We start from the raw sequence: 27,803 nt of genomic DNA on the forward strand, positions 1-27,803 counted from the left end.
GTGGCTCACAAAAATATCAGATTCAAAACAATAACAAAGTACAATACATCAATAAACAATAACATGCACCCGTTATAATATTTCAACATTGACCAGTAAAATAAAAACACACTTACTAATACATAGAATTAAAAACAGTAAGGTTGTAATAGTAGATTAGCGAGTGCACATTATAAGTTACGAACCCAAAAGCATAGATAAAGTGCCACAGATTATCTGCCTCAAACCGCATTATATGAGTCTACACTGCCCTATGATCCAGTTCAAAGCAAAGAATCTGGATTTAGAAACCGGATTATGCGGAAGTGTAAATGGGGCCTCAGACTCCTTGGAGTGTTTTGAATTTTTGACAGTGACCATGCTGTTTACACATCAAAAGACATTATAGTATCACTTGCTGAAATCTTGTTGCGATGCACAGCCCTGCCTTTGCTGACAACAAACCACAAACTGAAATTTTGTTTTTGTCTTGAGTTTACAAATCCGCAAATTGTTTCTATCTTGGCGTGTTGTGTCTTCTGGTGTATTTGCTTCCCAAACCGAAACTGGCAACAACAACAACAAGGAACAGAAACACACCAGGAACAACACAGAGAGGGGAAGGCGGAATCGTGGTTGGTTGGGTTATCTGCCATGCAATTCACAACTTGAGCAACCAATCGTGGATAACACAAACCATGGATTATTATGCCATGTGAATGCACTGGTTGGTTTAAAAGCCAGATCCCAGCAGGGTGGCCTTTTGCACTTGGCAGATCGTAATTTTGTCAATGTCTATTGTTTCCAAATGTCGGCTGAGATCTTTTGGCACGGCACCCAGTGTGCCCATCACCACCGGGACCACCTGCACTGGTTTCTGCCAGAATCTTTGAAGTTCAATCTTGAGGTCCTGGTAGCGGCTGAGTTTTTCCTGTTGTTTTTTGTCAATGCGATTGTCACCTGGGATGGCAACATCAATGATCCAAACCTTTTTATTTTCCACAACTGTGATGTCTGGTGTGTTGTGTTCCAGAACTTTGTCAGTCTGGATTCGGAAGTCCCACAGTATCTTTGCGTGCTCATTTTCCAATACTTTTGCAGGTTTGTGATCCCACCAGTTCTTTGCTGCTGGGAGGTGGTACTTGAGGCATAAGTTCCAATGAATCATTTGGGCCACATAGTTGTGCCTCTGTTTGTAGTCTGTCTGTGCGATTTTCTTACAGCAGCTGAGGATATGATCAATGGTTTCGTCGGCTTCCTTGCACAGCCTGCATTTTGGGTCATCAGCTGATTTTTCAATATTGGCCTTAATTGCCTTTGTTCTGATGGCTTGCTCCTGGGCTGCAAGGATTATTATTATTATTATTATTATTATTATTATTATTATTATTATTTGTAGACTATTTTCAAGTTTAGTACTCACTCTGATTCTTACACCGAACTATAAAAGAACTACCCAAGTCTCCCTTTGTAGGCATACTATCCTCAAGCCATGGCCTAGTATTTGCTGTTGTTTCCTATGTCATTGGGCCAGTGAATCTATTTTGGGTTATAGTCTGAACTTTACAATAATGTTACTGGACCTGATTTGGGGCCACAGTTTAGTGACCATGTCTCTACAAATTCAAGGGGATTTTCCCCTAAGACATGGAGGTCCCCAGTTCCCATAGGTAAAGGTAAATGTTTCTCCTGACGTTAAGTTCAGTTGTGTCCAACTCTGGGGGTTGCTGCTCATCTCCATTTCTAAGCCAAAGAGCCGGCATTGTCCATAGACACCTCCAAGGTCATGTGGCCACTGGCATAACTGTATGGAGTGCAGTTACCTTCCTACCGGAGCGGTACCTATTGATCTACTCACACTCTGGGGGTTGGTGCTTATCTCCATTTCTAAGCCGAAGAGCCGTCATTATCCATAGACACCTCCAAGGTCATGTGGCCACTGGCATGACTGCATGGAGCGCTGTTACCTTCCTGCCGGAGCGGTACCTATTGATCTACTCACACTCTGGGGGTTGGTGCTCATCTCCATTTCTAAGCCGAAGAGCCGTCATTGTCCATAGACACCTCCAAGGTCATGTGGCCATTGGCATGACTGCATGGAGCGCTGTTACCTTCCTACCGGAGCGGTACCTATTGATCTACTCACACTCTGGGGGTTGGTGCTTATCTCCATTTCTAAGCCGAAGAGCCGGCGTTGTCCATAGACACCTCCAAGGTCATGTGGCCATTGGCATGACTGCATGGAGCGCTGTTACCTTCCTGCCGGAGCGGTACCTGTTGATCTACTCACACTCTGGGGGTTGGTGCTCATCTCCATTTCTAAGCCGAAGAGCCGGCGTTGTCCATAGACACCTCCAAGGTCATGTGGCCGGCATAACTGTATGGAGTGCAGTTACCTTCCTACCGGAGCGGTACCTATTGATCTACTCACACTCTGGGGGTTGGTGCTTATCTCCATTTCTAAGCCGAAGAGCCGTCATTGTCCATAGACACCTCCAAGGTCATGTGGCCACTGGCATGACTGCATGGAGCACCGTTACCTTCCCACCAGAGCAGTACGTATTGATCTACTCACATTTGCATGTTTTCGAACTAGGTTGGCAGGAGCTGGGGCTAACAGCGGGCGCTCATTCCGCTCCCGGGATTTGAACCTGGGACCTTTTGGTCTGCAAGTTCAGCAGCTCAGTGCTTTAACACACTGTGCAACCCAGGGCCCCCATAATATCCCCAAATGCCGGCTTCCTGGGGCTGTGAGAAGACCCGACCCACAAGTCATCAGGCGAGACTTGTTAAAATCCCTGCCCTCAAGTTCACGGCTGTTATTAGCTAATAATAACAGCTGCCTTTTGATTCCGGGACGGTGGAGTCGACCGCGATCTGAGAACAAACTCTTGGCCCCGAGGCCACGGAGGAGCCGCTCCGAGACGGCACCCAGGCACCCAAGGTGGGGCCGCAAAGGGATTTCCATTTGGTTACGTCCCCTCCGGCAGCAGAGATCTCCATGTACTCTGCACCCTGCCCGCTTTCCCACCAGCTGGAAAAGGAGAAAGAAAGCTCTGGGGAGTCTCTTCTTATGTCTTTGGTTTGCTCTCATCACAACCCTGGTGGGAAGGTTTTACAATTCTGAACCCATGCCCCAAAGCCCTCCAAGCCAAAGAAGAGTGGGAGATCCTTTATACTGGGTGATAAAATATCACTTCTCCTCTAGACACCGTTTATCGGTGAGCCAATTCGTGGCTACCGATATTTCGCATCCCTTTGCATAAGCCATGTTGCCCATTTGAACATGGGAAAGCTTTTCATTTTTTTGTATAATATTTTTAATTTATTTCCCAACAAAAGTGGGAGACATAAACCAAGTACAGTAGAGTCTCACTTATCCAACACTCGCTTATCCAACGTTCTGGATTATCCAACGCATTTTTGCAGTCAATGTTTTTAATACATCGTGATATTTTGGTGCTAAATTCGTAAATACAGTAATTACTACATAGCATTACTGTGTATTGAACTACTTTTTCTGTCAAATTTGTTGTCTAACATGATGTTTTGGTGCTTAATTTGTAAAATCATAACCTAATTTGATGTTTAATAGGCTTTTCCTTAATCTCTCCTTATTATCCAACATATTCGCTTATCCAACGTTCTGCTGGCCCGTTTACGTTGGATAAGTGAGACTCTACTGTAGTAAAGAATGGTGAGAAGAGAGACAGGGAGTGAAACAAAGAGGAGAAGAAAAACAATTACTGTATATACTCGAGTATAAGCCTAGTTTTTCAGCCCTTTTTTAAGACTGAAAAAGCCCCCCCCCCCGGCTTATACCCGGGTGAGGGTCCTGGTTGGTTTATATTTGGGTCAGCTTATACTCGAGAATATATGGTACATTTATTATTTTTCTCTATTATTATTGGATTTTTACATTTATTATTTTACTCTATTAATTATTATTATTACATTTATTATTTTTCTTTATTATTGTTGTTACTTTTACATTTATTTTACTCTATTTTTATTATTATTAATACATTAATTATTTTACTCTATTATTATTGGTATTATTACATTTATTATTTTTCTCTATTACTGTTGCTACTATTACATTTATTTTACTCTATTTTTATTATTATTAATAATACATTTATTATTTCACTCTGACCTTATTATTATTATTGCATTTATTATTTTACTCTATTATTACATGTATTATTTTCCTGTATTTATTATTATTATTATTATTATTATTATTACATGTATTATTTTACTGTATTATTATTATTATTAAAAGGATACATAAGCACATTTATATTGAAGAAGATGAGAATAATGATTTAATCAGATTTGGACAGTCTTATCTTAAATTTGAACTTTATGTAAATATTCAAAAACATTTAACCTACTGATGCCTCAATTAATGTAATTTTATTGGTATCTATTTTTATTTCTGAAATTTACCACCCTCGGCTTATACTGGAGTCAGTGTTTTCCCAGTTTTTTTGTGGTAAAATTAGCTGCCTCGTCTTATATTTGCATCGGCTTATACTTGAGTATATATGGTAATTTTATTGGTATCTCGGCTTATACTGGAGTCAATGTTTTCCCAGTTTTTTTGTGGTATAATTAGCTGCCTCGTCTTATATTCGGGTCAGCTTATACTCGAGTATATATGGTAATTTTATTGGTATCTCGGCTTATACTGGAGTCAATGTTTTCCCAGGTTTTTTGTGATAAAATTGGGTGCCTCGGCTTATATTCGGGTCGGCTTATACTCGAGTATATACAGTAATTTTATTGGTATCTCGGCTTATACTGGGGTCAATGTTTTCCCAGTTTTTTTGTGGTAAAATTGGGTGCCTCAGCTTATATTCAGATCAGCTTATACTCGAGTATATATGGTAATTTTATTGGTATCTCAACTTATACTGGAGTTTTCCCAGTTTTTTGTGGTAAAATTAGGTGCCTCGGCTTATATTCGGGTTGGCTTATACTCGAGTGTATACGGTTATTTTATTGGTATCTCGGCTTATACTGGAGTCAATGTTTTCCCAGTTTTTTTGTGGTATAATTAGCTGCCTCGTCTTATATTCGGGTCAGCTTATACTCGAGTATATATGGTAATTTTATTGGTATCTCGGTTTAAACTGGAGTCAATGTTTTCCCAGGTTTTTTGTGATAAAATTGGGTGCCTCGGCTTATATTCGGGTCGGCTTATACTCGAGTATATACAGTAATTTTATTGGTATCTCGGCTTATACTGGGGTCAATGTTTTCCCAGTTTTTTTGTGGTAAAATTGGGTGCCTCAGCTTATATTCAGGTCGGCTTATACTCGAGTATATATGGTAATTTTATTGGTATCTCAACTTATACTGGAGTTTTCCCAGTTTTTTTGTGGTAAAATTAGGTGCCTCGGCTTATATTCGGGTTGGCTTATACTCGAGTGTATACGGTTATTTTATTGGTATCTCGGCTTATACTGGAGTCAATGTTTTCCCAGTTTTATTGTGGTAAAATTAGGTGCCTCGGCTTATACTCGGTATCTCATACTGGTCTAATTGCTGCGTTTTGCACTGGCTGCAAACAATTCCAAGGGCAGCCCTACATTGAACACATGACAGTAGTCAAACCCCAGCTATCCCATAACCAGCAGAATGTTTAACATACAGAGAGCAAGAAAGAAGCAGTGTTTCAGGTGACTGGGTTCTTGCACATTTCCCACATCTATCATTTCATAATATTTCTGAAGAACGGTTCCAGGGTTTTGCTCATGTCGAAGATTAGTAACTGAATTCTGAGACTGGCTCACTGTGTACTCACAAGTGGGATGCAAATGTGTGCATGCAAATACAAAAGAAGAGAAGGAAAGAAAGAAAGAGTCATAGTTAGCAATAGAGTGAGAGCCAGAAACCAGGGCTGTCTCTCCAAGTTGAGAACGATTCCTTTCTTGTTCTCTGAGATCCCTAACCAACTTGCTCTTCTTCGTAGTTTCAGGTCGGTGCGCCTTCTGAAGAACGACGGGATGGGCTTCCAAAAGTTCTCCTGCATGAATGAAGACGAGGCTTGGAAAACTTACCTGGAGAACCCTCTGACGGCGGCCACCAAAGCCATGATGAGGGTCAACGGAGACGACGAAAGCGTGGCCGCCCTGAGTCTCCTCTGCGACTATTACATGGTATGGGAAAGAAGCCACTCCTGGCATCACCAAAAGCCCTGCTGTGGCTTGACGTTCTTTCTCACGCTTTGGTGATCTCTTATCCCAGTTTCAATCCTCATCACGCTGTCCAACGGTATTCATTTACAGTATTTATATTCTGCCTTTCTCAGGGCGGATCACAATATACACATAATTGGCAACCATTCAATGCCATATACACATAGAACAGAGACAGAGACAGACATTGAGGCAATTTAAACTTCTCTAGCTTCCTGAGGGTATGCTCAATTCCGGCCACAGGGAGAGTAGCTGCTTCATCATCCACTGTGACAGAAACTTCCTCATTCCGAACGCTTTCTGGACGGTTTTTTTAGGGTGTCGTAGATTAGTTAAATTAGCCTCCCCACATATAGTGGTACCTAAATTTCCTAATTTAGTGTGCCAGATCTAAGAGGGAGTTATGAAGAGAGATCCATCTTGTCTCTTTACATCAGCTGGAGGCCTCTCCCCGCAATAACATGCTATGCTAGATATATATATATATATATATATATATATATATATATATATATATATTTATTATTATTATTATTATTATTAAACTTTATTTGTACCTCGCTAGCATCTCCCGAAGGACTCGATGCAGCTTACAAAGGCCAAGGCCTCAACACACAATATAACAATACAAAACAAAAGGCAAATTAAAAACAATTAAAACAGTATAAACCATAATCAATAACAATACGCTAAAACACAATAGGTAATGAAATTTCGGCCTAGGACAAAACAACAAAACTACACATTCCAGAAACACTAAACTTGGCAGCACAACCCTCATCCATGCCTCTACGTTCATGCAACAAAAAGCTCCAGCTACTCCAGAAAATGGCCAGGCTTTGAGACTGCAAGGCTATTCACTGCTATTCCACCTGGCCAACAAAGGATTCCCATAAGCCACAACAATGCGTGGCCGGGCAAAGCTAGTATATATATATATATACACACACACACACACACACACACACACAAACATATGTATGTGTGTGTATACATACAGTAGAGTCTCACTTATCCAACACTCGCTTATCCAACGTTCTGGATTATCCAGTCCATTTTTGTAGTCAATGTTTTCAATACATCGTGATATTTTGGTGCTAAATTTGTAAATACAGTAATTACTACATAGCATTAATGTGTCATGAACTACTTTTTCTGTCAAATTTGTTGTATAACATGAAGTTTTGGTGCTTAATTTGTAAAATCATAACCTAATTTGATGTTTAATAGGCTTTTCCTTAATCCCTCCTTATTATCCAAGATATTCGCTTATCCAAGCTTCTGCCGGCCCGTTTAGCTTGGATAAGTGAGACTCTACTGTATATATATGTATATGTATATGTATATGTATATATATATATATATATATATAATTTACAATAATATATAATAATTATAACATATTGTATATACATATAATATTCATAATATTATATTGTAATACGATATAATACTAATAATACACTATAATAATATTAATTATATATTATACTTTACATGTAATATTACTAATAATTGATACAGTACAATATAGTAATTTATTACCAGTATTGTACTATGCTAATAATATAATATTGTATGTAAATTTAATTTGTAAGCCGCTCTGAGTCCCCTTCGGGGTGAGAAGGGCGGCATATAAATCTATATATATAAAAGAGTGATGGCATCAGGGCAGCGGACAAAACAACAAAACTACAGGCCCCCCAAACTCGAAATTTGACAACACAACCCATCATTCACGGCTCTAGGTTGATACAACAAAAAAGAAAAGAAAAATAAAGTCCTAATTACAGGGAGAGGAATAATAGTTTTTATCCAATTGTTGCCAGTTTGAAGACTAAGCTCCGCCCACTTGGTCTCCTAGCAACCTCCTCAGCCCAGGGGACAAGTACAGTTAGGCCTCACTTAGGCCTCTTCCACAGATTATCAGATTTTAACTGGATTATATGGCAGTGTAGACTCAAGGCCCTTCCACACAGCTATATAACCCATTTAGAATCTTATATTATCTGCTTTGAACTGGATTATCTTGACTCTACACTGCCATATAATCCACTTCAGTGTGCATACTAAACATAAAGACAACCATACAACAGACATTCAATACCACCACTACCTCAACAATTTCTCACCAACACCACCAGAAAAGGCCACAGCAACGTGTGGCCGGGCACAGCTAGTAAAATAATAATACTTGATAGATGCAACTATCTTTCGGGTTGCTTAGGTCAGCAATGAGCAGGGGCTATTTATTTTATTTTAATGGTCGGGTGCTCATTCCGCTACGGGCTGGCCTCGAACTCTTGGTCAGAGTGATTTATTGCAGCTGGCTACTAACCATCCTGCGCCACAGCCTGGCCCCATCTGTGGTCATCGGGAACTATCTTTATCTGATTTGGACACAGAATCCAAATATCTATCACAAAGGCTTTTGTATTGGAAGAACTTGTCCTTGGATAAGGGTGTCAAAGGGGTCGCCAAAGGCCAGTATTTTCTGTTGTTCTTGGGGGTTCTGTGTGGGAAGTTTGGCTCAATTCTATTGTTGGTATGGTTCAAGGGGCTCTTTGATTGTAGGTGAACTATAAATCCCAGCAACTACAACTCCCAAATGTCAAGGTCTATTTTCCCCAAATTCCATCAGTGTTCACATTTGGGCATATTGAGTATTCGTGCCAAGTTTGGTCCTGATCCATCATTGTTTGGAGTCCACAGTGCTCTCTGGATGTAGGTGAACTATAACTCCCAAAGTCAAGGTCAATGCCCACCAAATTCTTCCATTATTTTCCGTTAGTCATGGGAGTTCTGTGTGCCAAGTTTGGTTCAATTCCATCATTGGTGGAGTTCAAAATACCCTTTGATTGTAGGTGAACTATAAATCCCAGCAACTACAACTCCCGATGACAAAATTATTCCTGCCAAATTGGGACAGTCGTCCCAATTTAAATCAAGTTCGATTGCCAATCTCTTCCAAGGCAACAAATGGGTTGCCAATAACATAACCTTTTGCAGGATTTGAGTCACCTTTCGCCGTCACAGCGTCCCCATGTCCTAACTTGCCTCTGGCGAGATTTACCGGAAATATTCATCTTGCTTCCGCCTTTTCAGAGAAGTTAAAATTCCCAAGAATTTGGGAGAAGAAGGTTTTGTCCAACTAGTTTAGGTCTCTAGTGGATCAAGCGTCTCAACTAGTTGCTTTGTTCAAGGAAAGAATAATTTCTCTTGAACATTTATGGATCCACTGAATCATAACAAAGAGACTTCCTCATAAGAACCTTTAGCAATATGTTGGCAACGTGGTTGTGCTTATTATTCAAGTTGTTTTTTCTGGCATGGGAGTGGATGGTGCAGGGATTGACGTTAAAATGAGAGCGGGAATGACAACAGGATCTCTCCGAATAAATGGAGTCGTGTCCATTGGCAGACCCTCTGCAAAACAGTCTTTCTTTCTTTGCAGATTCCAAAGGAGAAACGTTATGTCCCATCCGGAAACACAGGGCGCAATGACATCGGAAAGAGGTGAGAAAACGGCTTTTTTTGGCACCATATTTCTCAAAAATTCACAAAGGATCATCTTGGAGGGAGGCTAGCTGGCTTCCTTATGTGCCATCTTCATTTGCAACAGATGCTTGTTTCCTTCAAATAAATATACACAAACTCTTCCTTCTACATATGAGGGCTGCATTTATTTTTTCGTGACAATAATGTTTAGGGTTGCCCGATCTTTGCCGCGTTGAGTCTCTGTTAAGAGAGAAAAAGCAGCATATAAATACATACAACCATCATCACCATGATCTCAGGGTTTGGCTCCAAGTCTCCAGATAGAAGGGTGCAAATTTCCCCATTTTTATTTATTTATGATTTATTTACCATATTTATATCCCGAGAAAAGGCAGCATATAAATACATATAACCATCATCACCATGATCTCAGGGTTTGGCTCCAAGTCTCCAGATAGAAGGGCGCAAATTTCCCCATTTTTATTTATTTATTATTTATTTACCATATTTATATCCTGAGAAAAGGCAGCATATAAATACATATAACCATCATCACCATGATCTCAGGGTTTGGCTCCAAGTCTCCAGATAGAAGGGCGCAAATTTCCCCATTTTTATTTATTTATTATTTATTTACCATATTTATATCCCGAGAAAAGGCAGCATATAAATACATATAACCATCATCACCATGATCTCAGGGTTTGGCTCCAAGTCTCCAGATAGAAGGGTGCAAATTTCCCCATTTTTATTTATTTATTATTTATTTACCATATTTATATCCCGAGAAAAAGCAGCATATAAGTACATATAACCATCATCACCATGATCTCAGGGTTTGGCTCCAAGTCTCCAAGTATCATGTTCGAAATTTCCCCATTTTTATTTATTTATTATTTATTTACTGTATTTATATCCCGCCTTTTTCAACCCCTGGAGGGATTCAAGGCATCTTACAAACGGCACTACATAGTACCTACAGGATAAAACATGGGGAAATTACATTAAAATTAAAATAAGCTTACAGAAAAACATATTTAAATACAATCCAACATGAAGACACAGCATCCAAAAAGCAAGGTCTAAGGCCGATCCAGAGTCAATTGCACGATTTTAAGTCAACTTCTTGCACAACTACTTCTCAAAGGAGAGTTCGGCTCAAGAGGAAAGGACTGTTTACAAATGTCTAGCTCAGATATTAAAGTAATATGACTGGCAACAGTTTGCAAGGCTTTGCTGATTTGTTCTTACAATTTGCAACGACTCTCTAGTGCAGGGGTCCCCAAACTTTTTATGCAGAGGGCCAGTCCACAATCCTTCAAACTGTTGAGGGGCCAAATTATCATTTGAAAAAAAATACAAACAAATTCTGATGTACACTACACATGTCTTATTTGTAGTGCAAAAACAACAACAACAAGAACAATAAAATAACAATGAAAGAGCAATACAATATTTAAAAATAAAAACAATTTTAACCAACATACATTTATCAGGATTTCAATGGGAAGTGTGGGCCTGCTTATAGCCAATGAGATAGTCAAGTTAATTAGGATTGTTGTTATTGTTGTTGTTGTGTGCCTTCAAGTCATTTCAGACTTTGGGCGAGCCTAAGTCTAAAATTTATTTATTTATTTACTATATTTATTTACTACATTTGTATCACACCCTTCTCACCCCAAAGGGGACTCAGAGTGGCTTACAAATTATATGTACATACAATATGTTATATTATTAGCATAGCACACTATTAGCATTATATATTACTATATTGAACTATACCACTATACTGCAATATTAATATGTAATATATAACATATAATTAATATTATTATATGGTATTATTATTAGTATTATATTGTATAAAATGATAATATTATTATCAATATCATATGTATATACAATATATTATATTATTAAAACTGATATAAAAATATTATATTATAAATGAGGGCGGGGGCCAGGTAAATGACCTTGGAAGGCCGCATCCGGCCCCTGGGCCTTAGTTTGGGGACCCCTGCTCTAGTGGATGTAATTACACCATAATATTAGAAATATTGAGCAATATTAGAAATATTACAAGTAAGGAAAGGAGTCAATCCTTTCCTGGCTTCGAAGGTTAAGCACTAACCAGCCTTTTATGAACTCGCTGCAGGGAGTCAGAAATAGCTCTGCGAGGCACATAGCAGCGAGGTACACAAAGTCCAGGGATTGGGACAAAACTAAAAGGCGCCGATGGGACATTTATTTTGGGAGGGTGATCTCAAAGGTCTGGAAGCCAAGGAGGATGAAAGGGAGAACACGGCTTGTGCTGGAAGGAGTTGAAACAACAAGACTCTGCTTATCACACCGAGTCCAAAAAGACCACACCCTCCTAGTTCTCTCTGTCCTTTATTAATACCAAAGAGGGATGCATTGGGCGAATTCCATCTCCATTCAATTAGAACCGAGGAAATTAGGGATTGCTATTGGGCTTTATTACTATTGTGTACCTTTAAGTCATTTCCAAATGATGACAACCCTATCATGGAGTTTCCTTGGCAATAATTGTATTGAATTGTTGTGCCTAAAACTAGACACACTACTCCAGGTGAGGTCTGGCCAAAGCAGAATAGAATGGGACTCTTGCTTCCCTCAGTATTGATGTCATACTCCGAGAATCGGATTTGCCTTTTTAGCTACTGCATCACACTGTTGACTCATAGAATCGTAGAGTCGGAAGAGACCTTTTTCTTTTTCTTTCACCCCTTGACATTTCTTAGTATTTCCACTTTGTTTCCATGAGAAACAAAGGATCAGATCTATAGATCTATTCTTTAAAACATGCTGGTGAGGCAGGTTTATTGCTCTTCTTTATTGTTTTGCTTCTCGGAGCTTCTCATTAAGGGATTCTGGAGACAGCTGCTGTTTACTCTGCCTGTTGTAAACAGGCATTAATGGTTAAGGCAGGATCAACAAGAAATGAATTCAATTATTTCAAACTGGGCTTTATTGCATTGTTCATGGCAGACATGGTGTTAGAATCATAGAATAGTATAGTTGGAAGAGACCTCATGGGCCATCTAGTCCAACCCCCTGCCAAGAAGCAGGAAAATTGCATTAAAAGTACCCGCGATGAATGGCCACCCAGCCTCTGTTTCAAAGCCTCCAAAGAAGGAGCCTCCACCACACTCCGGGGCAGAGAGTTCCACTGCTGAACAGCTCTCTCACAGTGACAAAATTCTTCCTAATGTTCAGGTGGAATCGCCTTTCCTGTCGTATGAAGCCGTTGTTCTGTGTCCAAGGCAGCAGAAAACAAGCTTGCTCCCTTCACATATTGTCTTTATGACTTCACATAGTCTCTTTATGACTTCCCTTCACGTATTGATCCATGGCCCTCATCATGTCTCCTCTCAGCCTTCTCTTCTGCAGGCTCTTCTCAGCCTTCCTTTGAAGACACACACCGGTTCTCTGTAGAAGCAGGCTCACCAGAATAGCTCCAGTCTCTAGTCCGAACTACAACTCCAGTTGTAGCTCCAGCTCCAGCGCTGGGCCCATAACCCCTTTGTCAGAGTGTGGCAGAAGCTCTGAAGCTTTGGAGCACAGAAGTATGGACACTTTGAGACTTCAGTAAAAGCAAACATATAGCTTTACTGAGAAGAGCAAATATATAGCACACGGTAGCATTGACATCCAACCTAACAGACAGAAACAAGACAAAAGACACTGAAGTAAGAGGAACGAACGAAATCTTATCTCACGAGTTCCAGGCACACTCAGGGTCACATCTTCACAGTTCATTAGAGGCTTGACTGATTAACCCTTTCAGTGTCAATACACTCTCTGCTGATGCGATCAGATTACATTCACAAGCATTGCACAAAATTACATTTAAACATTCACATTCCATTAATCTTAAAAAGGTAAAGGTTTCCCCTGACTTTAAGTCCAGTCGTGACCGACTCTGGGGGTTGGTGCTCATCTCCATTTCTAAGCCGAAGAGCCGGCGTTGTCCAAAGACATCTCCAGGTCATGTGGCCAGTATGACTGCATGAAGCGCTGTTACCTTCCCGCCGGAGCGGTGCCTATTGGTCTACTCACATTTGTGTGTTTTTGAACTGCTAGGTTGGCAGGAGCTGGGACTAACAGTGAGTGTTCATTCCGCTCCCGGGATTTGAACCTGGGACCTTTTGGTCCACAAGTTCAGCAGCTCAGCGCTTTAACACACTGTGCCACCAGAAGCCCCTTATATTAATCTTACATTAACATAAACATGCTTGGCTCTTTAAGCCACTCCTCATAGCGCTTGTTCTCCAGACCCTAGTTCAGGGGTCCTCAAACTTTTTAATCCGAGGGCCGGTCCACAATCCTTCAGTCTGTTGGGGGGCCGGATTATCATTTGAAAAAAAAAATACAAACAAATTCCAATGTACACTGCACATGTCTTATTTATAGTGTAAAAACAACAACAACAAGAACATTGAAAAAACAATACAATATTTAAAAATAAAAACAATTTTAACCCAACATACATTTATCAGGATTTCAATGGGAAGTGTGCTCCTGCTTCTGGCCAATGAGATAGTCAAGTTAATTAGGATTGTTGTTGTTGTTGTTGTTGTGTGCCTTCAAGTCATTTCAGACTTTGGGTGAGCCTAAGTCGAAAATGTATTTATTTATTTATTATTTATTTACTGCATTTGTATCCCACCCTTCTCACCCCAAAGGGGACTCAGAGTGGCTTACAAATTATTTGTACATAGAATATATTATATTATTAGCATAGCACAATATTAGCATTATATATTACTATATTGAACTATACCACTGTACTGTAATATTATTAGTAATATTATTATGTATTATAGAATATATAATTAATATTATTATAGGGTATTATTATTAGTGTTATATTGTATGACATTACAATAATATTATCAATATTATATGTGTATACAATATATTATAAAACTGAGGGCGGGGGCCAGGTAAATGACCTCGGAGGGCTGCATGTGGCCCCCGGGCCATAGTTTGGGGACCCCTGCCCTAGTTGCTCTCCCCTAGACACATTCTAGCTTCAGCTCATGGTCTCCTAAGACTCCTAGAACTGTGTCTCATGGACCGTTTTCAAGCCAGGTATCACCTGTCCTATATTTATTTTGCCTTGATTGATGCCCGCCGTTCCTTCGCTTTGCAGGCACTGCCACGTGATGGATTACGAACCTGACATTTCCTCCTTCGAAAATTCGGCTCAGCTGATGAAGCTCCTGGCGGAGAACGTCTCCGTGAGCCAGGAATACACCGACTTGCCCAAGAAGAACGGCTTGGTGCTGGATGGCCTCCCGGCTCCCCACAAGCCCCCCGCTTTGCCCCCGGGTCCCAGCAAGATGGAAGCCAACCCGGCGGAGAGCTACATGATCCCCTCCGGCGACGTCTACGACAACGGCTCACTCCATTCCCTCTTCGACGCCATCCACGTGGCTCCTCCGCAGCAACGGTGGCAGCCGGACAGCACCTTCAAGGAGGACCCGCAGGAGGTCAGCTCCGAGTTTAGAGGCTCAGTTTGAGAATTTAGTCTGTTTGGACCTTCTGTGGCTCTTTTGGGAGGGTTTCGAGGTCTTTGCCCCTCCATAGCACCCCAAACACGACAGCCACCCTTCCAGATTTGAGTGCAGTGCTTTGGGTACTACGCTAGAGGTGCGTCTACACCAGGCATGGGCCAACTTGGGGCCTCCAAGTGTTTTGGACTTCAACACCCACAACTCCTAACAGCCCCAGGCCTTTTTCTCAGCCGCATAACTGCCTAAAGCAAACTTTTTAAATAGTCATGGTCCCTCAGACCGTTGGAAGGCCGGACTATAGTTGGAAAAAAAACTAAAAACAAATTCCTATGCACACTGTATATCTCTTATTTTGAAGTAAAAAAAAAAAACCAAATAGGAACAAATACAGCCTCAATGTTAATAATAATCATAATTATAAAATAATAAAAATAATAAATAATAATAATAATAATAATAAAAAATAATAAAAATAATAAAAATAATAAAAATAATAAAAATAATAAAAATAATAAAAATAATAAAAATAATAAAAAATAATAAAAAATAATAAAAAATAATAAAAATAATAAGAGACCCCTTGGGCAATTTAGTCCAACCCCCTTCTGCCTTTGTGCACCAAAAGCACAAGCAAAGCACCCCTGACAGATGGCCACCCGGCCTCAATGTTAATAATAATAATCATCATCATCATCATACACATTGCACAGTTCAACTTGTGATTTTGTGATACAAAATCGAGCATATATATATATCTCATTTGCTATGTTATACTGTGTCTTTGTGTCAATAATAATAATAATAATAATAATGATTGGAAAAGACCCCTTGGGCCATTTCATCCAACCCCCGTTTGCCTTTGTGCACCAAAAGCACAAGCAAAGCACCCCTGACAGATGGCCACCCAGCCTCAATGTTAATAATCATCATCATCATCATCATCATCATACACATTGCACAGTTCAACTTGTGATTTTGTGATATGAAATCGAGCATATATATATATATCTCATTTGCTATGTTATACTGTGTCTTTGTGTCAATAATAATAATAATAATAATAATAATAATAATAATAATGATTGGAAAAGACCCCTTGGGCCATTTCATCCAACCCCTGTTTGCCTTTGTGCACCAAAAGCACAAGCAAAGCACCCCTGACAGATGGCCACCCAGCCTCAATGTTAATAATAATAATCATCATCATCATCATCATCATCATCATCATACACATCGCACAGTCCTAAACACTGGGGAAGTGTTCAACTTGTGATTTTGTGATACGAAATCCAACATATATATATCTCATATGCTATGTTATACTGTGTCTTTGTGTCAATAATAATAATAATAATAATAATAATAATAATAATAATAATAATAATAATACCCCTTAGGCCATTTCATCCAACCCCCTTTTGCCTTTGTGCACCAAAAGCACTGGCAAAGCACCCCTTAATAATTAATTATTAATTAAATAATAATTAAAATACCATTATAAACAAGCAAAGCTTTGGAAGGCGCGCCGCGGGGGCTGGATAATAATAATAATATTATAATAATAATTTTATTCTTATACCCCGCCCCATCTCCCCGAAGGGACTCGGGGCAGCTTACATAAGGCCAAGCCTGGACACAACAATATAAAAGCAAAGCAATAAAACAAATCAATCAACAATAAAAACAAGTCATAAAAAATCACATAAAAAAATATAATGATAAATGGATAAATGGCTTTGATGGGCCACATGTGGCCCCCGGGCCTTAGTTTGGGGACTCATGGTCTAAAGCAGGGCTCCCCAAACTAAGGCCCGGGGGCCGGATGCGGCCCTCCAAGGTCATTTACCTGGCCCCTGCCCTCATTTATAATATAATATTTTATATCAGTTTTAATAATATAATATATTATATATACATATGATATTGATAATATTACCATGTTATACAATGTAATACTAATAATAATACCATATAATAATATTAATTACATGTTATATACAGTAGAGTCTCACTTATCCAACACTCGCTTATCCAACGTTCTGGATTATCCAACGCATTTTTGTAGTCAATGTTTTCAATATATCGTGATATTTTGGTGCTAAATTCATAAATACAGTAATTACTACATAGCATTACTGCATATTGAACTACTTTTTCTGCCAAATTTGTTGTCTAACATGATGTTTTGGTGCTTAATTTGTAAAATCATAATGTAATTTGATGTTTAATAGGCTTTTCCTTAATCCCTCCTTATTATCCAACATATTCGCTTATCCAACATTCTGCCGGCCCGTTTATGTTGGATAAGTGAGACTTTACTGTATTACATATAATATTACAGTATAGTGGTATAGTTCAATATAGTAATATATAATGCTAATATTGTGCTATGCTAATAATATAATATATTGTATGTACATATAGCTGCTCTGAATCCCCTTCGGAGTGAGAAGGTTGGGATATAAATGTAGTAAATGAATAAATAAATAATTGTAGACTTAGGCTCGCCCAAAGTCTGGCATGACTTGAAGGCACACAACAACAACAATCCTAATTAACTTGACTATCTCATTGGCCAGAAGCAGGCCCACACTTCCTATTGAAATCCTGATAGGTTTATGTTGGTTAATATTGTTTTCATTTTTAAATATTTTATTGTTCTTTCATTGTTGTTGTTGTTTTGCACTACAAATAAGACATGTGCAGTGTGCATAAGGATTTGCTCGTATTTCTTTTTCAAATGATAATTCGGCCCATCAACAGTCTGAAGGATTGTGGACCGGCCCCCTACTTAAAAAGTTTGAGGACCCCTGGTCTAAAGTATTGAATCCTGTCCGAGAAATATATGCAAGACTGTGGAAAGTTCCTGTGTACTTTCCCCCCTATTATTCATTTATTCAATTAACAGTTGTTCTGGTTGTGTGCCTTGACAGTCCCTGATCTTCAATGACATCCTGAAGACCCAGCCGGAAGTGCCTTGTTCGGAAGGTTATTCCCTCAATGATGCTAAAAGGTAACTACCTATGTCTTCTGTATCACAGGCCAAGTATTCATGGTCTCCCATCCAAGTACTAACCAGGGCTGACCCTGCTTAGCATTCACGATCCAATGGGATCCGGTGCCTTTGGGGTATTTAGACCTCATTCTATGTAGAAATATAATTTAGCCCCTTGTGATCCGTTCCCAGGGCACCACTGTAGTAAATACATCCAATACTAACAATAATACAATATAATAATATTAATTATATATTATATATTAAATGTAATACAGTAGAGTCTCGCTTATCCAACATTCACTTATCCAACATTATGTATTATCCAACGCAGTTTGCCTTTTAGTAGTCAATGTTTTTGTAGTGAATTATTCAATACATTGTAAAGTTTTGGTACTAAATTCATAAATACAGTAATTACTACATAGTAATTACTGTGTATTGAACTGCTTATTCTGTCCATTTGTTGTAAAACATGATGTTTTGGTGCTTAATTTGTAAAATCATAACGTAATTTGATGTTTAACAGGCTTTTCCTTTATCCCTCCTCATTATCCAACATATTCGCTTATCCAACATTCTGCTGGCCCATTTATGTTGGATAAGTGAGACTCTACTGTAATACTAATAATAATAATACAATATAATAATATTAATTATATATTAAATGTAATAATTACTAATATTACGGTATAGTGGTATAGTGCAATATAATAATATATAATGTTATTATTGTGCTATACTAATGATATAATATATTGTATGTAAATATAACTTGTAAGCCGGGGTAAGACAGGGTGTGGTATAAATATAGTAAATAATAATAATAATAATAATAATAATAATAATAATTCCAGTACAACAGCCAGCAGAGTGTCTGCTGTGGACTCAACTTGTTGTGTTTCTAATTACAGTAGAGTCTCACTTATCCAACATTCGCTTATCCAACGTTCTGGATTATCCAACGCATTTTTGTAGTCAATGTTTTAAATACATCATGATATTTTGGTGCTAAATTCGTAAATACAGTAATTACTACGTAGCATTACTGCATATTGAACTACTTTTTCTGTCAAATTTGTTGTATAACATGATGTTTTGGTGCTTAATTTGTAAAATCATAACCTAATTTGATGTTTAATAGGCTTCTCCTTAATCTCTCTGTATTTTCCAACATATTTGCTTATCCAACGTTCTGCCGGCCCGTTTATGTTGGATAAGTGAGACCCTACTGTATTATTATTATTATTATTATTATTATTATTATTATTATTATTATTATGACCAGCATATCTACCTTGTTTGCTGTGTCATAATATAATAATAATAATAATAATAATAATAATAATAATAATAATAATAATAATAATACATCACACAGTCTTAGACACTTGGGAAGTGTTCGACTTGTGATTTTGTGATACAAAATCCTGCATATCTATCTTGTTTGCTGTCTCATAATAAAATAATAATAATAAGCTACTCTGGATTTGCTATTTAATGATATCTAATCTAACTCCTTGATCATTATTTGTATCTCTGAGTAAAATAGTGTTTTGTGAATCTGACTTTCCCTTTTTCCTTGTGTTTTTCTTCTAGTGACTTTGAATACACGCTGGGATCCCCGAAAGCCATCCACATCAAGTCGGGCGAATCCCCCATGGCCTACCTCAACAAGGGACAGTTTTATCCGGTGTCGCTGAAGACGGTTGGCGATACCAAAGGTTTACATTTGTCCTCCGACAAAGTGAAAGTAAGTCAGCAATTTTAATGGGCATTTCTTTTCCAAAGTTGGATTTTGTTTGGGCAAGCGAACTGGCAGATTAGCCCAGTGCTGAAGTGGATCAGAGACTAACGTTGGCCTCGCTGCCTTCTTTGCAGAGCGTGGTGATGGTGGTTTTCGACAACGAAAAGATCCCCATGGAGCAGCTCAAGTTCTGGAAGCACTGGCACTCGCGGCAACCGACAGCCAAGCAGAGAGTCATCGATGTCGGTACGGAACAGAGACATTGCGTGAAGAAAAGTTAAAGCTAACACAACAAATTCCCTTTCCTAGAATCGTATAATAGAATCCTAAAGTTGGAGGAGACCCCCAAGGATCTTCCAATGAGACCTAATTCTGCTAGACAGGAAGACACAATCTAAGCCCTCCTGACAGAGGGCCATCTGGCCTCTGTTTAAAGACCTCTAAACAAAGTCCCAGCCAGCATTTTTCATTGTCAGACAGCTCTTGCCATCAGGAAGTTCTTCCTGTTTAGGTGGAACAGGTTCATTCCTGTAGAAGTCCTGGACTCAGAAGAAGAAACACTAATAGGGAAAATGGATGACTCTTTTTCTTGGGAACACATGATGTGATCTGTCTGTATCTTGGCCTTAGTGGGTCTTAGATCCATATTAGTGGGGCAGTTAATCCACTCCAGGTTTTAACACAAGTCTTAACAGAGCTTTCCAGGGGCTGAATCCTAACCTATCAATGTGTTCAGCACCTTGGACAGTCATCTAAATCCTGGAGCAAACCCACTGCTCTGTTGACATGGAAGATGGTTCACTGAATTTTTGAGATAGCAAGAAGTTGGAAGAGGTTCAGAGAAGGATGAGATTGATGTTAAGAGGAGGTATGGAGAGCAAAACAAATGAGGAGAGACTGAAGTTGGGAATGTTCAAGTCTGACGAAGAGAAGATTGTGGGACGATGGGATTGCCCTCTTTAAATGTTGCAGAAAGGAGGGGCCAAGTCTCATGGTTTGAAGTAACAGGAGAGTAGATTTCGATGGGACAATAGAAGGAACATCTTGACAGGAAGAGTTGTTGGGCAATGAACCCAACTGCCTTGAGAAATGATGAGTTCTTCTCTGGAAATCTCCAAAAAGAGCCTGGGCTTCTCCAGAAGGATGATTTCACTGGATATCATGTATCAAGCTAAAGGTTGGACTCCATAACTCCATAAGGTTCCTTCCAGCTCTAGGAGTTAAAGTGGTGTCGGACTGCATTCATTCTCCAGTGTAGATGCACCTTAGGAGGGGTTCCCAGTTGGCCTAGTAGGGTGGGATCTTTTGAAGACAATAACAGGCCTTCATTCAAGTTGTAACTGAGTTAACTGAATATTTCCTGCCTTCCAGCTGACTGCAAAGAGAATTTCAACACCGTCCAGCACATTGAGGAGGTGGCTTACAATGCCTTGTCCTTCGTCTGGAACGTTGCAGAAGAAGCAAAGGTAGGTGGAGGGAAAGGAACCATATCCATCTTTATTACAAATCTGTATCTCTCTTATGCCATTCAGTTTTTTACAGACTTCCCTCAAGACTGCTGGGCATTGTAGTGTGGCAAGGATGCTATGTATGGAGAATATCTATCAGACATTGAGCATAGTATCATGCTGGAAGACCTACAAACATCTAGAGAACTTTAGCATGGGTCCTTCAGCATGGTTCTATGATTAACGTCTGCTGGAAGTTGGCCATAATATCATAATGGAGGGCCTACAAAATGCATAGAGAAGTGTTTCCTCTAGGAGGCCATTTAGAATCTGCCAGCATGATCCTTTGGTCAATGTTTGGCATACGTTGACTATAGTATCATGCTGGTAGACATACAAATGCCTAGAGAAATATCCTCTTTGGAAGGACCTCTAGGACCTTCCAGCATGACCCTATGGACAACTTCTGCCAAAAGTTGGCCATAATATCATGCTGGAGAACTTATAAAAGCCTAGAAAGGACAGGTTCCTCCAGCACAGCTCTACAGTCAACTTCTGCTGGGTGTTGACCATAATATCATGTTGGAGGATCTACAAATGCCTAAAGAACTATTCACTGTCTCTAAGAAGACCTCTAAGATCTTCCAGGATGACTATATGGTCAACTTTGGCCAAAAGTTTGCCATAATATCATGCTGGAGGACCTACAAATGCCCAGGGAGGGACCTCTAGTTTCTTCAGCAGAACATGGTCATCTGCAAAAAGGTGGCTATAGTATCATGCTGGAGGACCTATAAATGCCTAGAAAAGTATAATCTCTAAGAAGACCTCTACGTTCCTTCAGCATGACTCTGGTCATCTTCTGTCAAAAGTTGGCCATAGTATCATGCTGGAGAACTTATAAAAGAACATCTAAGGCCCTCCAGCATAATTCTATGGTCAACTTCTGCCAGAGTTATGCAGAAGAAGAACCCACCAACAATGAGCCCACCCAACTCTCTCTTCCAGAATGACTGTATGGTCAACTTTGCCCAAAAGTTTGCCATAATATCATGCTGGAGGACCTACAAATGCCCAGAGAGGGACCTCTAGTTTCTCCAGCAGAACATGGTCATCTTCTGCAAAAAGGTAGCTGTAGTATCATGCTGGAGGACCTCCAGATGCCTAGAGAAGTATCCTCTCTAAGAAGACCTCTAAGTTCCTTCAGCATGACTCGGTGGTCATCTTCTGCCAAAAGTTAATCTTAGTATCATGATAGAGGCATACTAGAGGTCCTCCTGGAAAGGATACTTCTCTGTTGAGAACATCTAAGGCCCTCCAGCATGATTCTATGGTCAACTTTTGCCAGAGTTGTGCAGAAGAAGAGCCTACCAACAATGAACCCACCCAACTCTCTCTTCCAGGATGACTGTATGGTCAACTTTGACCAAAAGTTTGCCATAATATCATGCTAGAGGACCTACAAATGCCTAGAGAAGTATCCTCTCTAAGAAGACCTCTAAGTTTCTTCAGCTTGACTTGGTGGTCATCTTCTGCTAAAAGTTAAATCTTAGTATCATGATAGAGGCATACTAGAGGTCCTCCTGGAAAAGATACTTCTCTATTGAGAACATCTAAGGCCCTCCAGCATGATTCTATGGTCAACTTTTGCCAGAGTTGTGCAGAAGGAGAGCCTACCAACAATGAACCCACCCAACTCTCTCTTCCAGGATGACTGTATGGTCAACTTTGACCAAAGGTTTGCCATAATGTCATTCTGGAGGACCTACAAATGCCCAGAGAGGGACCTCTAGTGTCTCCAGAAGAACATGATCATCTTCTGCCAAAAGGTGGCTGTAGTATCATGCTGGAGGACCTACAAATGCATAGAGAAGTATCCTCTCTAAGAAGACCTCTAAGTTCCTTCAGCTTGACTCAGTGTCATGATAGAGGCATACTAGAGGTCCTCCTGGAAAGGATACTTCTCTGTTGAGAACATCTAAGGCCTTCCAGCATAATTCTATGGTCAACTTTTGGCAGAGTTGTGCAGAAGGAGAGCCTATCAACAATGAGCCCATTCAACTCTCTCTTACAGGTCTTTGTTGGGGTGAACTGCTTGAGCACGGACTTCTCCTCCCAGAAAGGGGTCAAGGGTGTCCCTCTGAACCTCCAGATCGACACCTACGACTTCGGCACCGGGACCAACCGCCTGGTCCACCGGGCCATCTGCCAGATCAAGATATTCTGCGATAAGGTAGAGTCACACTTCTAGGAACGTTTTCCATCCGACTAAGACCAATTACTTGAGTCTGGGAAATGACTCTTTGAAAGGAAGACCTCCACTGAGACGAGAAGCTTCACAAAGGCCCCAAGTACACTGCATATAATGCAGATGAACTGCATTGAATTGCATTATAGGGCAGCATAGGGTCATATAATCCAGTTAAACTGCATTATTTGACCGTGCAGATGGGGCCAAAGGGACTGCTGAACATACCTTTGGCCTTTAAGAGGACTTTAAGGCCTGTTCTGTTTTGAACTGAACCCTTTAGAAAATGACTTTAATCCCCTTTAATGTTATTTTTCAAATGGTGTTAAGTGCTAATAGTTTTTGTAATGTTTACATTCACACGTGTATGTCTTTGCCTTCATTTTAAATTCGATTGTATTGTGTCATTGTTAGCCACCTTGAGTCCCTATGGGGAGAAAGTCAGGATCAAAACAAAATAGATGATGGAGATGGTGGTGACGAAAACTTTTATTTTTCTCTTTCTTTAGGGAGCAGAGAGGAAAATGCGGGATGACGAACGCAAACAGTTCAGAAGAAAAGGGAAATGTCTGGACGCCAACAATAACAGTGAGTAGAAAAGGCAGAACGATGTCAACAAACCCTCCAACTTTCCTTATTCGACAAGGACAAATCAATTACTGTATATACTCGAGTATAAGCCTAGTTTTTCAGCCCTTTTTTTAAGACTGAAAAAGCCCCCCTCGGCTTATATTCGGGTGAGGGTCCTGGTTGGCTTATATTTGGGTCAGCTTATACTCAAGAATATATGGCATATTTATTCTTTTTCTCTATTATTATTGGTATTATTACATTTATTATTTTTCTCTATTGTTGTTGCTACTATTACATTTATTTTACTCTATTTTTATGATCATTAATAATACATTTATTATTTCACTCTGATCTTATTATTATTATTGCATTTATTATTTTACTCTATTTATTATTACATGTATTATTTTTCTGTTATTATTATTATTATTATTACATGTATTATTTTACTCTATTATTATTAAAAGGATACATAAGCACATTTACATTGAAGAAGATGAGAATAATGATTTGATCAGAGTTGGACAATCTTATCTTAAATTTGAGCTTTATGTAAATATTCAAAAACATTTAACCTACTGATGCCTCAATTAATGTAATTTTATAGGTACAGTAGAGTCTCACTTATCTAACATAAACGAGCCAGTAGAACATTGGATAAGCGAATATGTTGGATAATAAGGAGGGATTAAACATCGAATTAAACATCAAATTAGGTTATGATTTTACAAATTAAGCACCAAAACATCGTGTTATACAACAAATTTGACAGAAAAAATAGTTCAATATGCAGTAATGTTATGTTGTAATTACTGTATTTTCGAATTTAGCATCAAAATATCACGATGTATTGAAAACATTGACTACAAAAATGCGTTGGATAATCCAGAATGTTGGATAACCGAGGCTTTGATAAGTGAGGCTCTACTGTATGTGTATGTGTGTGTGTGTGTGTGTGTATATATATATATAACTTCTATTATTATTCTATTATTGTAGAATATTATCATATTATTATTATATTATTATTGTAGAATATTATCATATTATATTATTATTATATTATTATTATTCATTATTCATGGCTACATTGAAACTAGAATAGAGAGGAATTATCATAGAAACTGCAAGAGGTACAATAGATTGTTGTACATGGAAATAATGGTAGTAAATAGTTTCTGATTTATTGAATACAGTTATGTATTACAATTACATATTTTTGTTATTTAAACTATACATATTGTGAAATTATGATTTTTTTTCTCAAAGTGACACACCACCCAAGTCATGCTAGGTTTTTTGGTGAATTTTGACACACCAAGCGCAAAAGGTTGCCCATTATTGGTGTAGATGAACACTTAGAAGTGGCTGTGGTCAGTTATTTTGAGCCGCCGGTCAGTTTGCACTCGCTTCCTTCCACATCCAAGAGCAATCGCGAGTCTGAACCAACCTGGCTCCAACCGGATCTAAAGTCTTCTTTCAAAAAGGCACCTTCTTTACTCCTACATATTTTCCTTATTTATTTACCCATGGGTTTTATATACCCTGACATATGCCCCGCAGGCCACTTACGAAACAAGTCCATATCCAAAACAGAGCAAGCGGCACGTTAAATAAAAACACCAATAAAATACACAGAGAAGGAGCAATGGGACGGGGAGATAAAAATAGCAGTTCAAACCAGTACCATGGTGCCACGAAAAGCCCAGGTTTTGCCCCAGGTCTCAAAGATATCCAAGCAAATGTGTCTAGAAGCGAGATCCAAGGCAGAGGAAGATTAGCTTGGATAAGTGAGACTCTACTGTATTTGAGACATCAATAGGTTAAATGTTTTTGGATATTTATATAAAACTGTAATTTAAGATAATAATAAGACTTTAATAAGATAAGACAGTCCAACTCTGAATACCTATATACTCAAGTATAAGCTGACCTGACTAGAATTATTACATTAATAATTATTACATTAATAAATGTAATAATACCAATAATAATAGAGAAAAATAATAAATGTTCCATATATACTTAAGCATAAGCTGACCAAAATACAGTAGAGTCTCACTTATCCAAGCTAAACGGGCCGGCAGAACCTTGGATAAGCGAATATCTTGGATAATAAGGAAGGATTAAGGAAAAGCCTATTAAACATCAAATTAGGTTATGATTTTACAAATTAAGCACCAAAACATCATGTTAGACAACACATTGGACAGAAAAAGTAGTTCAATACGCAGTCATGTTATGTTGTAATTACTGTATTTACGAATTTAGCACCAAAATATCATGATATATTGAAAACATTGACTACAAAAATGGCTTGGATTATCCAGAGGCTTGGATAAGCGAGGCTTGGATAAGTGAGACTCTACTGTACAAGCCAACCAGGACCCTCACTTGAGTATAAGCTGAGGGCCTAAAAAAAGGGCTGAAAAACTAGGCTTATACTCAAGTATATACAGTATTTATGTATTGATGCATCCAGCCCTCTGTATCCACGGATTCTGCATCCATGCCTCCAACAGCTTGGAAATTGGTGGGGAAAAAAATCCAAAAAGCAAACCTTAATTTGGCAATTTTGCATTAGGGACACCGATTTACTCCACCATTGTATACAATGGGACTTGGGTATCCACAGGTCTCCCCAGAAAATACCGAGGGGCCCCTGTATCCCATTTCCAGACTCACGGTGGCTTTACGATTGTTAAAATTCCCAACATAGAAGATGAGGCGCCCGAGGGCTCCCAATTATCGGAGGCGCCTAGAAGTTATTATTAATAGTAATGAGGCGAAGGAGAGGCACAGGCTGTGCTTGCGGAGACTGGAAGAAGCGTGGGATAGAGGAGGAAACGGAGACACCCGAGGGCTCATCCGCATGGTAGAATTAATGCAGTTTGGCGCCGCTTTGACTGCAGCAGCTCCATGGTGAGAAGTCCTGGGAGATGTAGTTTGCACTAGGTGTTTTGGACTTCAAATTCCACAATTCCTATTAGATCAGAGGCTTTTACGTTCTAGGTTTTGATTTATCGGTGTTGCCATAATAACCCTGTCTCCTTGCTATGCAATTCCTGTGCCGAAATGTTATCTACCTTGGCTCTCCATCACACACTGGGGCCCCACTGGGACCACAGTCTTGCCCAATCCATTGGCAACAAAGCACAGTGAAGAACCTTCCCTCTAATTCATTTGTATTCCGGCTTCCAGGTCTGAAAAGCTGCTTGGTGTCGGGCTTCCGAGGCAACGAAATCACATACCTCAAGCCCCAGGCCGATTTGGAGACGCAGCCCGTTTTGTTCATCCCCAACGTCCATTTCTCTAACCTCCAGAGATGTGCAACTGTAAGTCCAATGTTACAAATGCAAGTTAAAGCAACAGACAGTGCATTATTCTACACCAGGCATGGGCAAACTTTTTTGCCTTGGGGCTGCATTGAGAGCCTGGCCGGGAGCAGGATGGGGTCGCTCACATTTTCCTTATGCCGGGAGGAGGATGAGACACGCAGTGGCTGAGAGCACTCCAGGGACTCTCAGCTGCTCCATGCCAATCCTCCTTCCCATCCTCCTCCCTCGATC

General features: G+C 39.3%; 1 protein-coding gene across 1 annotated transcript in view; it reads left to right on the forward strand.

Annotated features, from left to right (window-relative positions):
- grhl3 (grainyhead like transcription factor 3) overlaps nucleotides 1–27,803 on the forward strand; it is a 63,642-nt gene that overhangs the window by 17,778 nt on the left and 18,061 nt on the right. Inside the window, exons 2-11 of the mRNA XM_062962354.1 lie at nucleotides 5,960–6,146; nucleotides 9,640–9,701; nucleotides 14,860–15,199; nucleotides 18,157–18,236; nucleotides 19,818–19,971; nucleotides 20,100–20,211; nucleotides 21,337–21,431; nucleotides 23,488–23,646; nucleotides 24,171–24,249; nucleotides 27,436–27,569. Of these exons, the coding sequence (XP_062818424.1) occupies nucleotides 5,960–6,146; nucleotides 9,640–9,701; nucleotides 14,860–15,199; nucleotides 18,157–18,236; nucleotides 19,818–19,971; nucleotides 20,100–20,211; nucleotides 21,337–21,431; nucleotides 23,488–23,646; nucleotides 24,171–24,249; nucleotides 27,436–27,569 (1,402 nt within the window). The remainder of the gene's footprint in view (nucleotides 1–5,959; nucleotides 6,147–9,639; nucleotides 9,702–14,859; nucleotides 15,200–18,156; nucleotides 18,237–19,817; nucleotides 19,972–20,099; nucleotides 20,212–21,336; nucleotides 21,432–23,487; nucleotides 23,647–24,170; nucleotides 24,250–27,435; nucleotides 27,570–27,803) is intronic.

This window comes from Anolis carolinensis, unplaced genomic scaffold (assembly GCF_035594765.1).
Source record: "Anolis carolinensis isolate JA03-04 unplaced genomic scaffold, rAnoCar3.1.pri scaffold_10, whole genome shotgun sequence".
Lineage (NCBI taxonomy): Eukaryota > Metazoa > Chordata > Lepidosauria > Squamata > Dactyloidae > Anolis > Anolis carolinensis.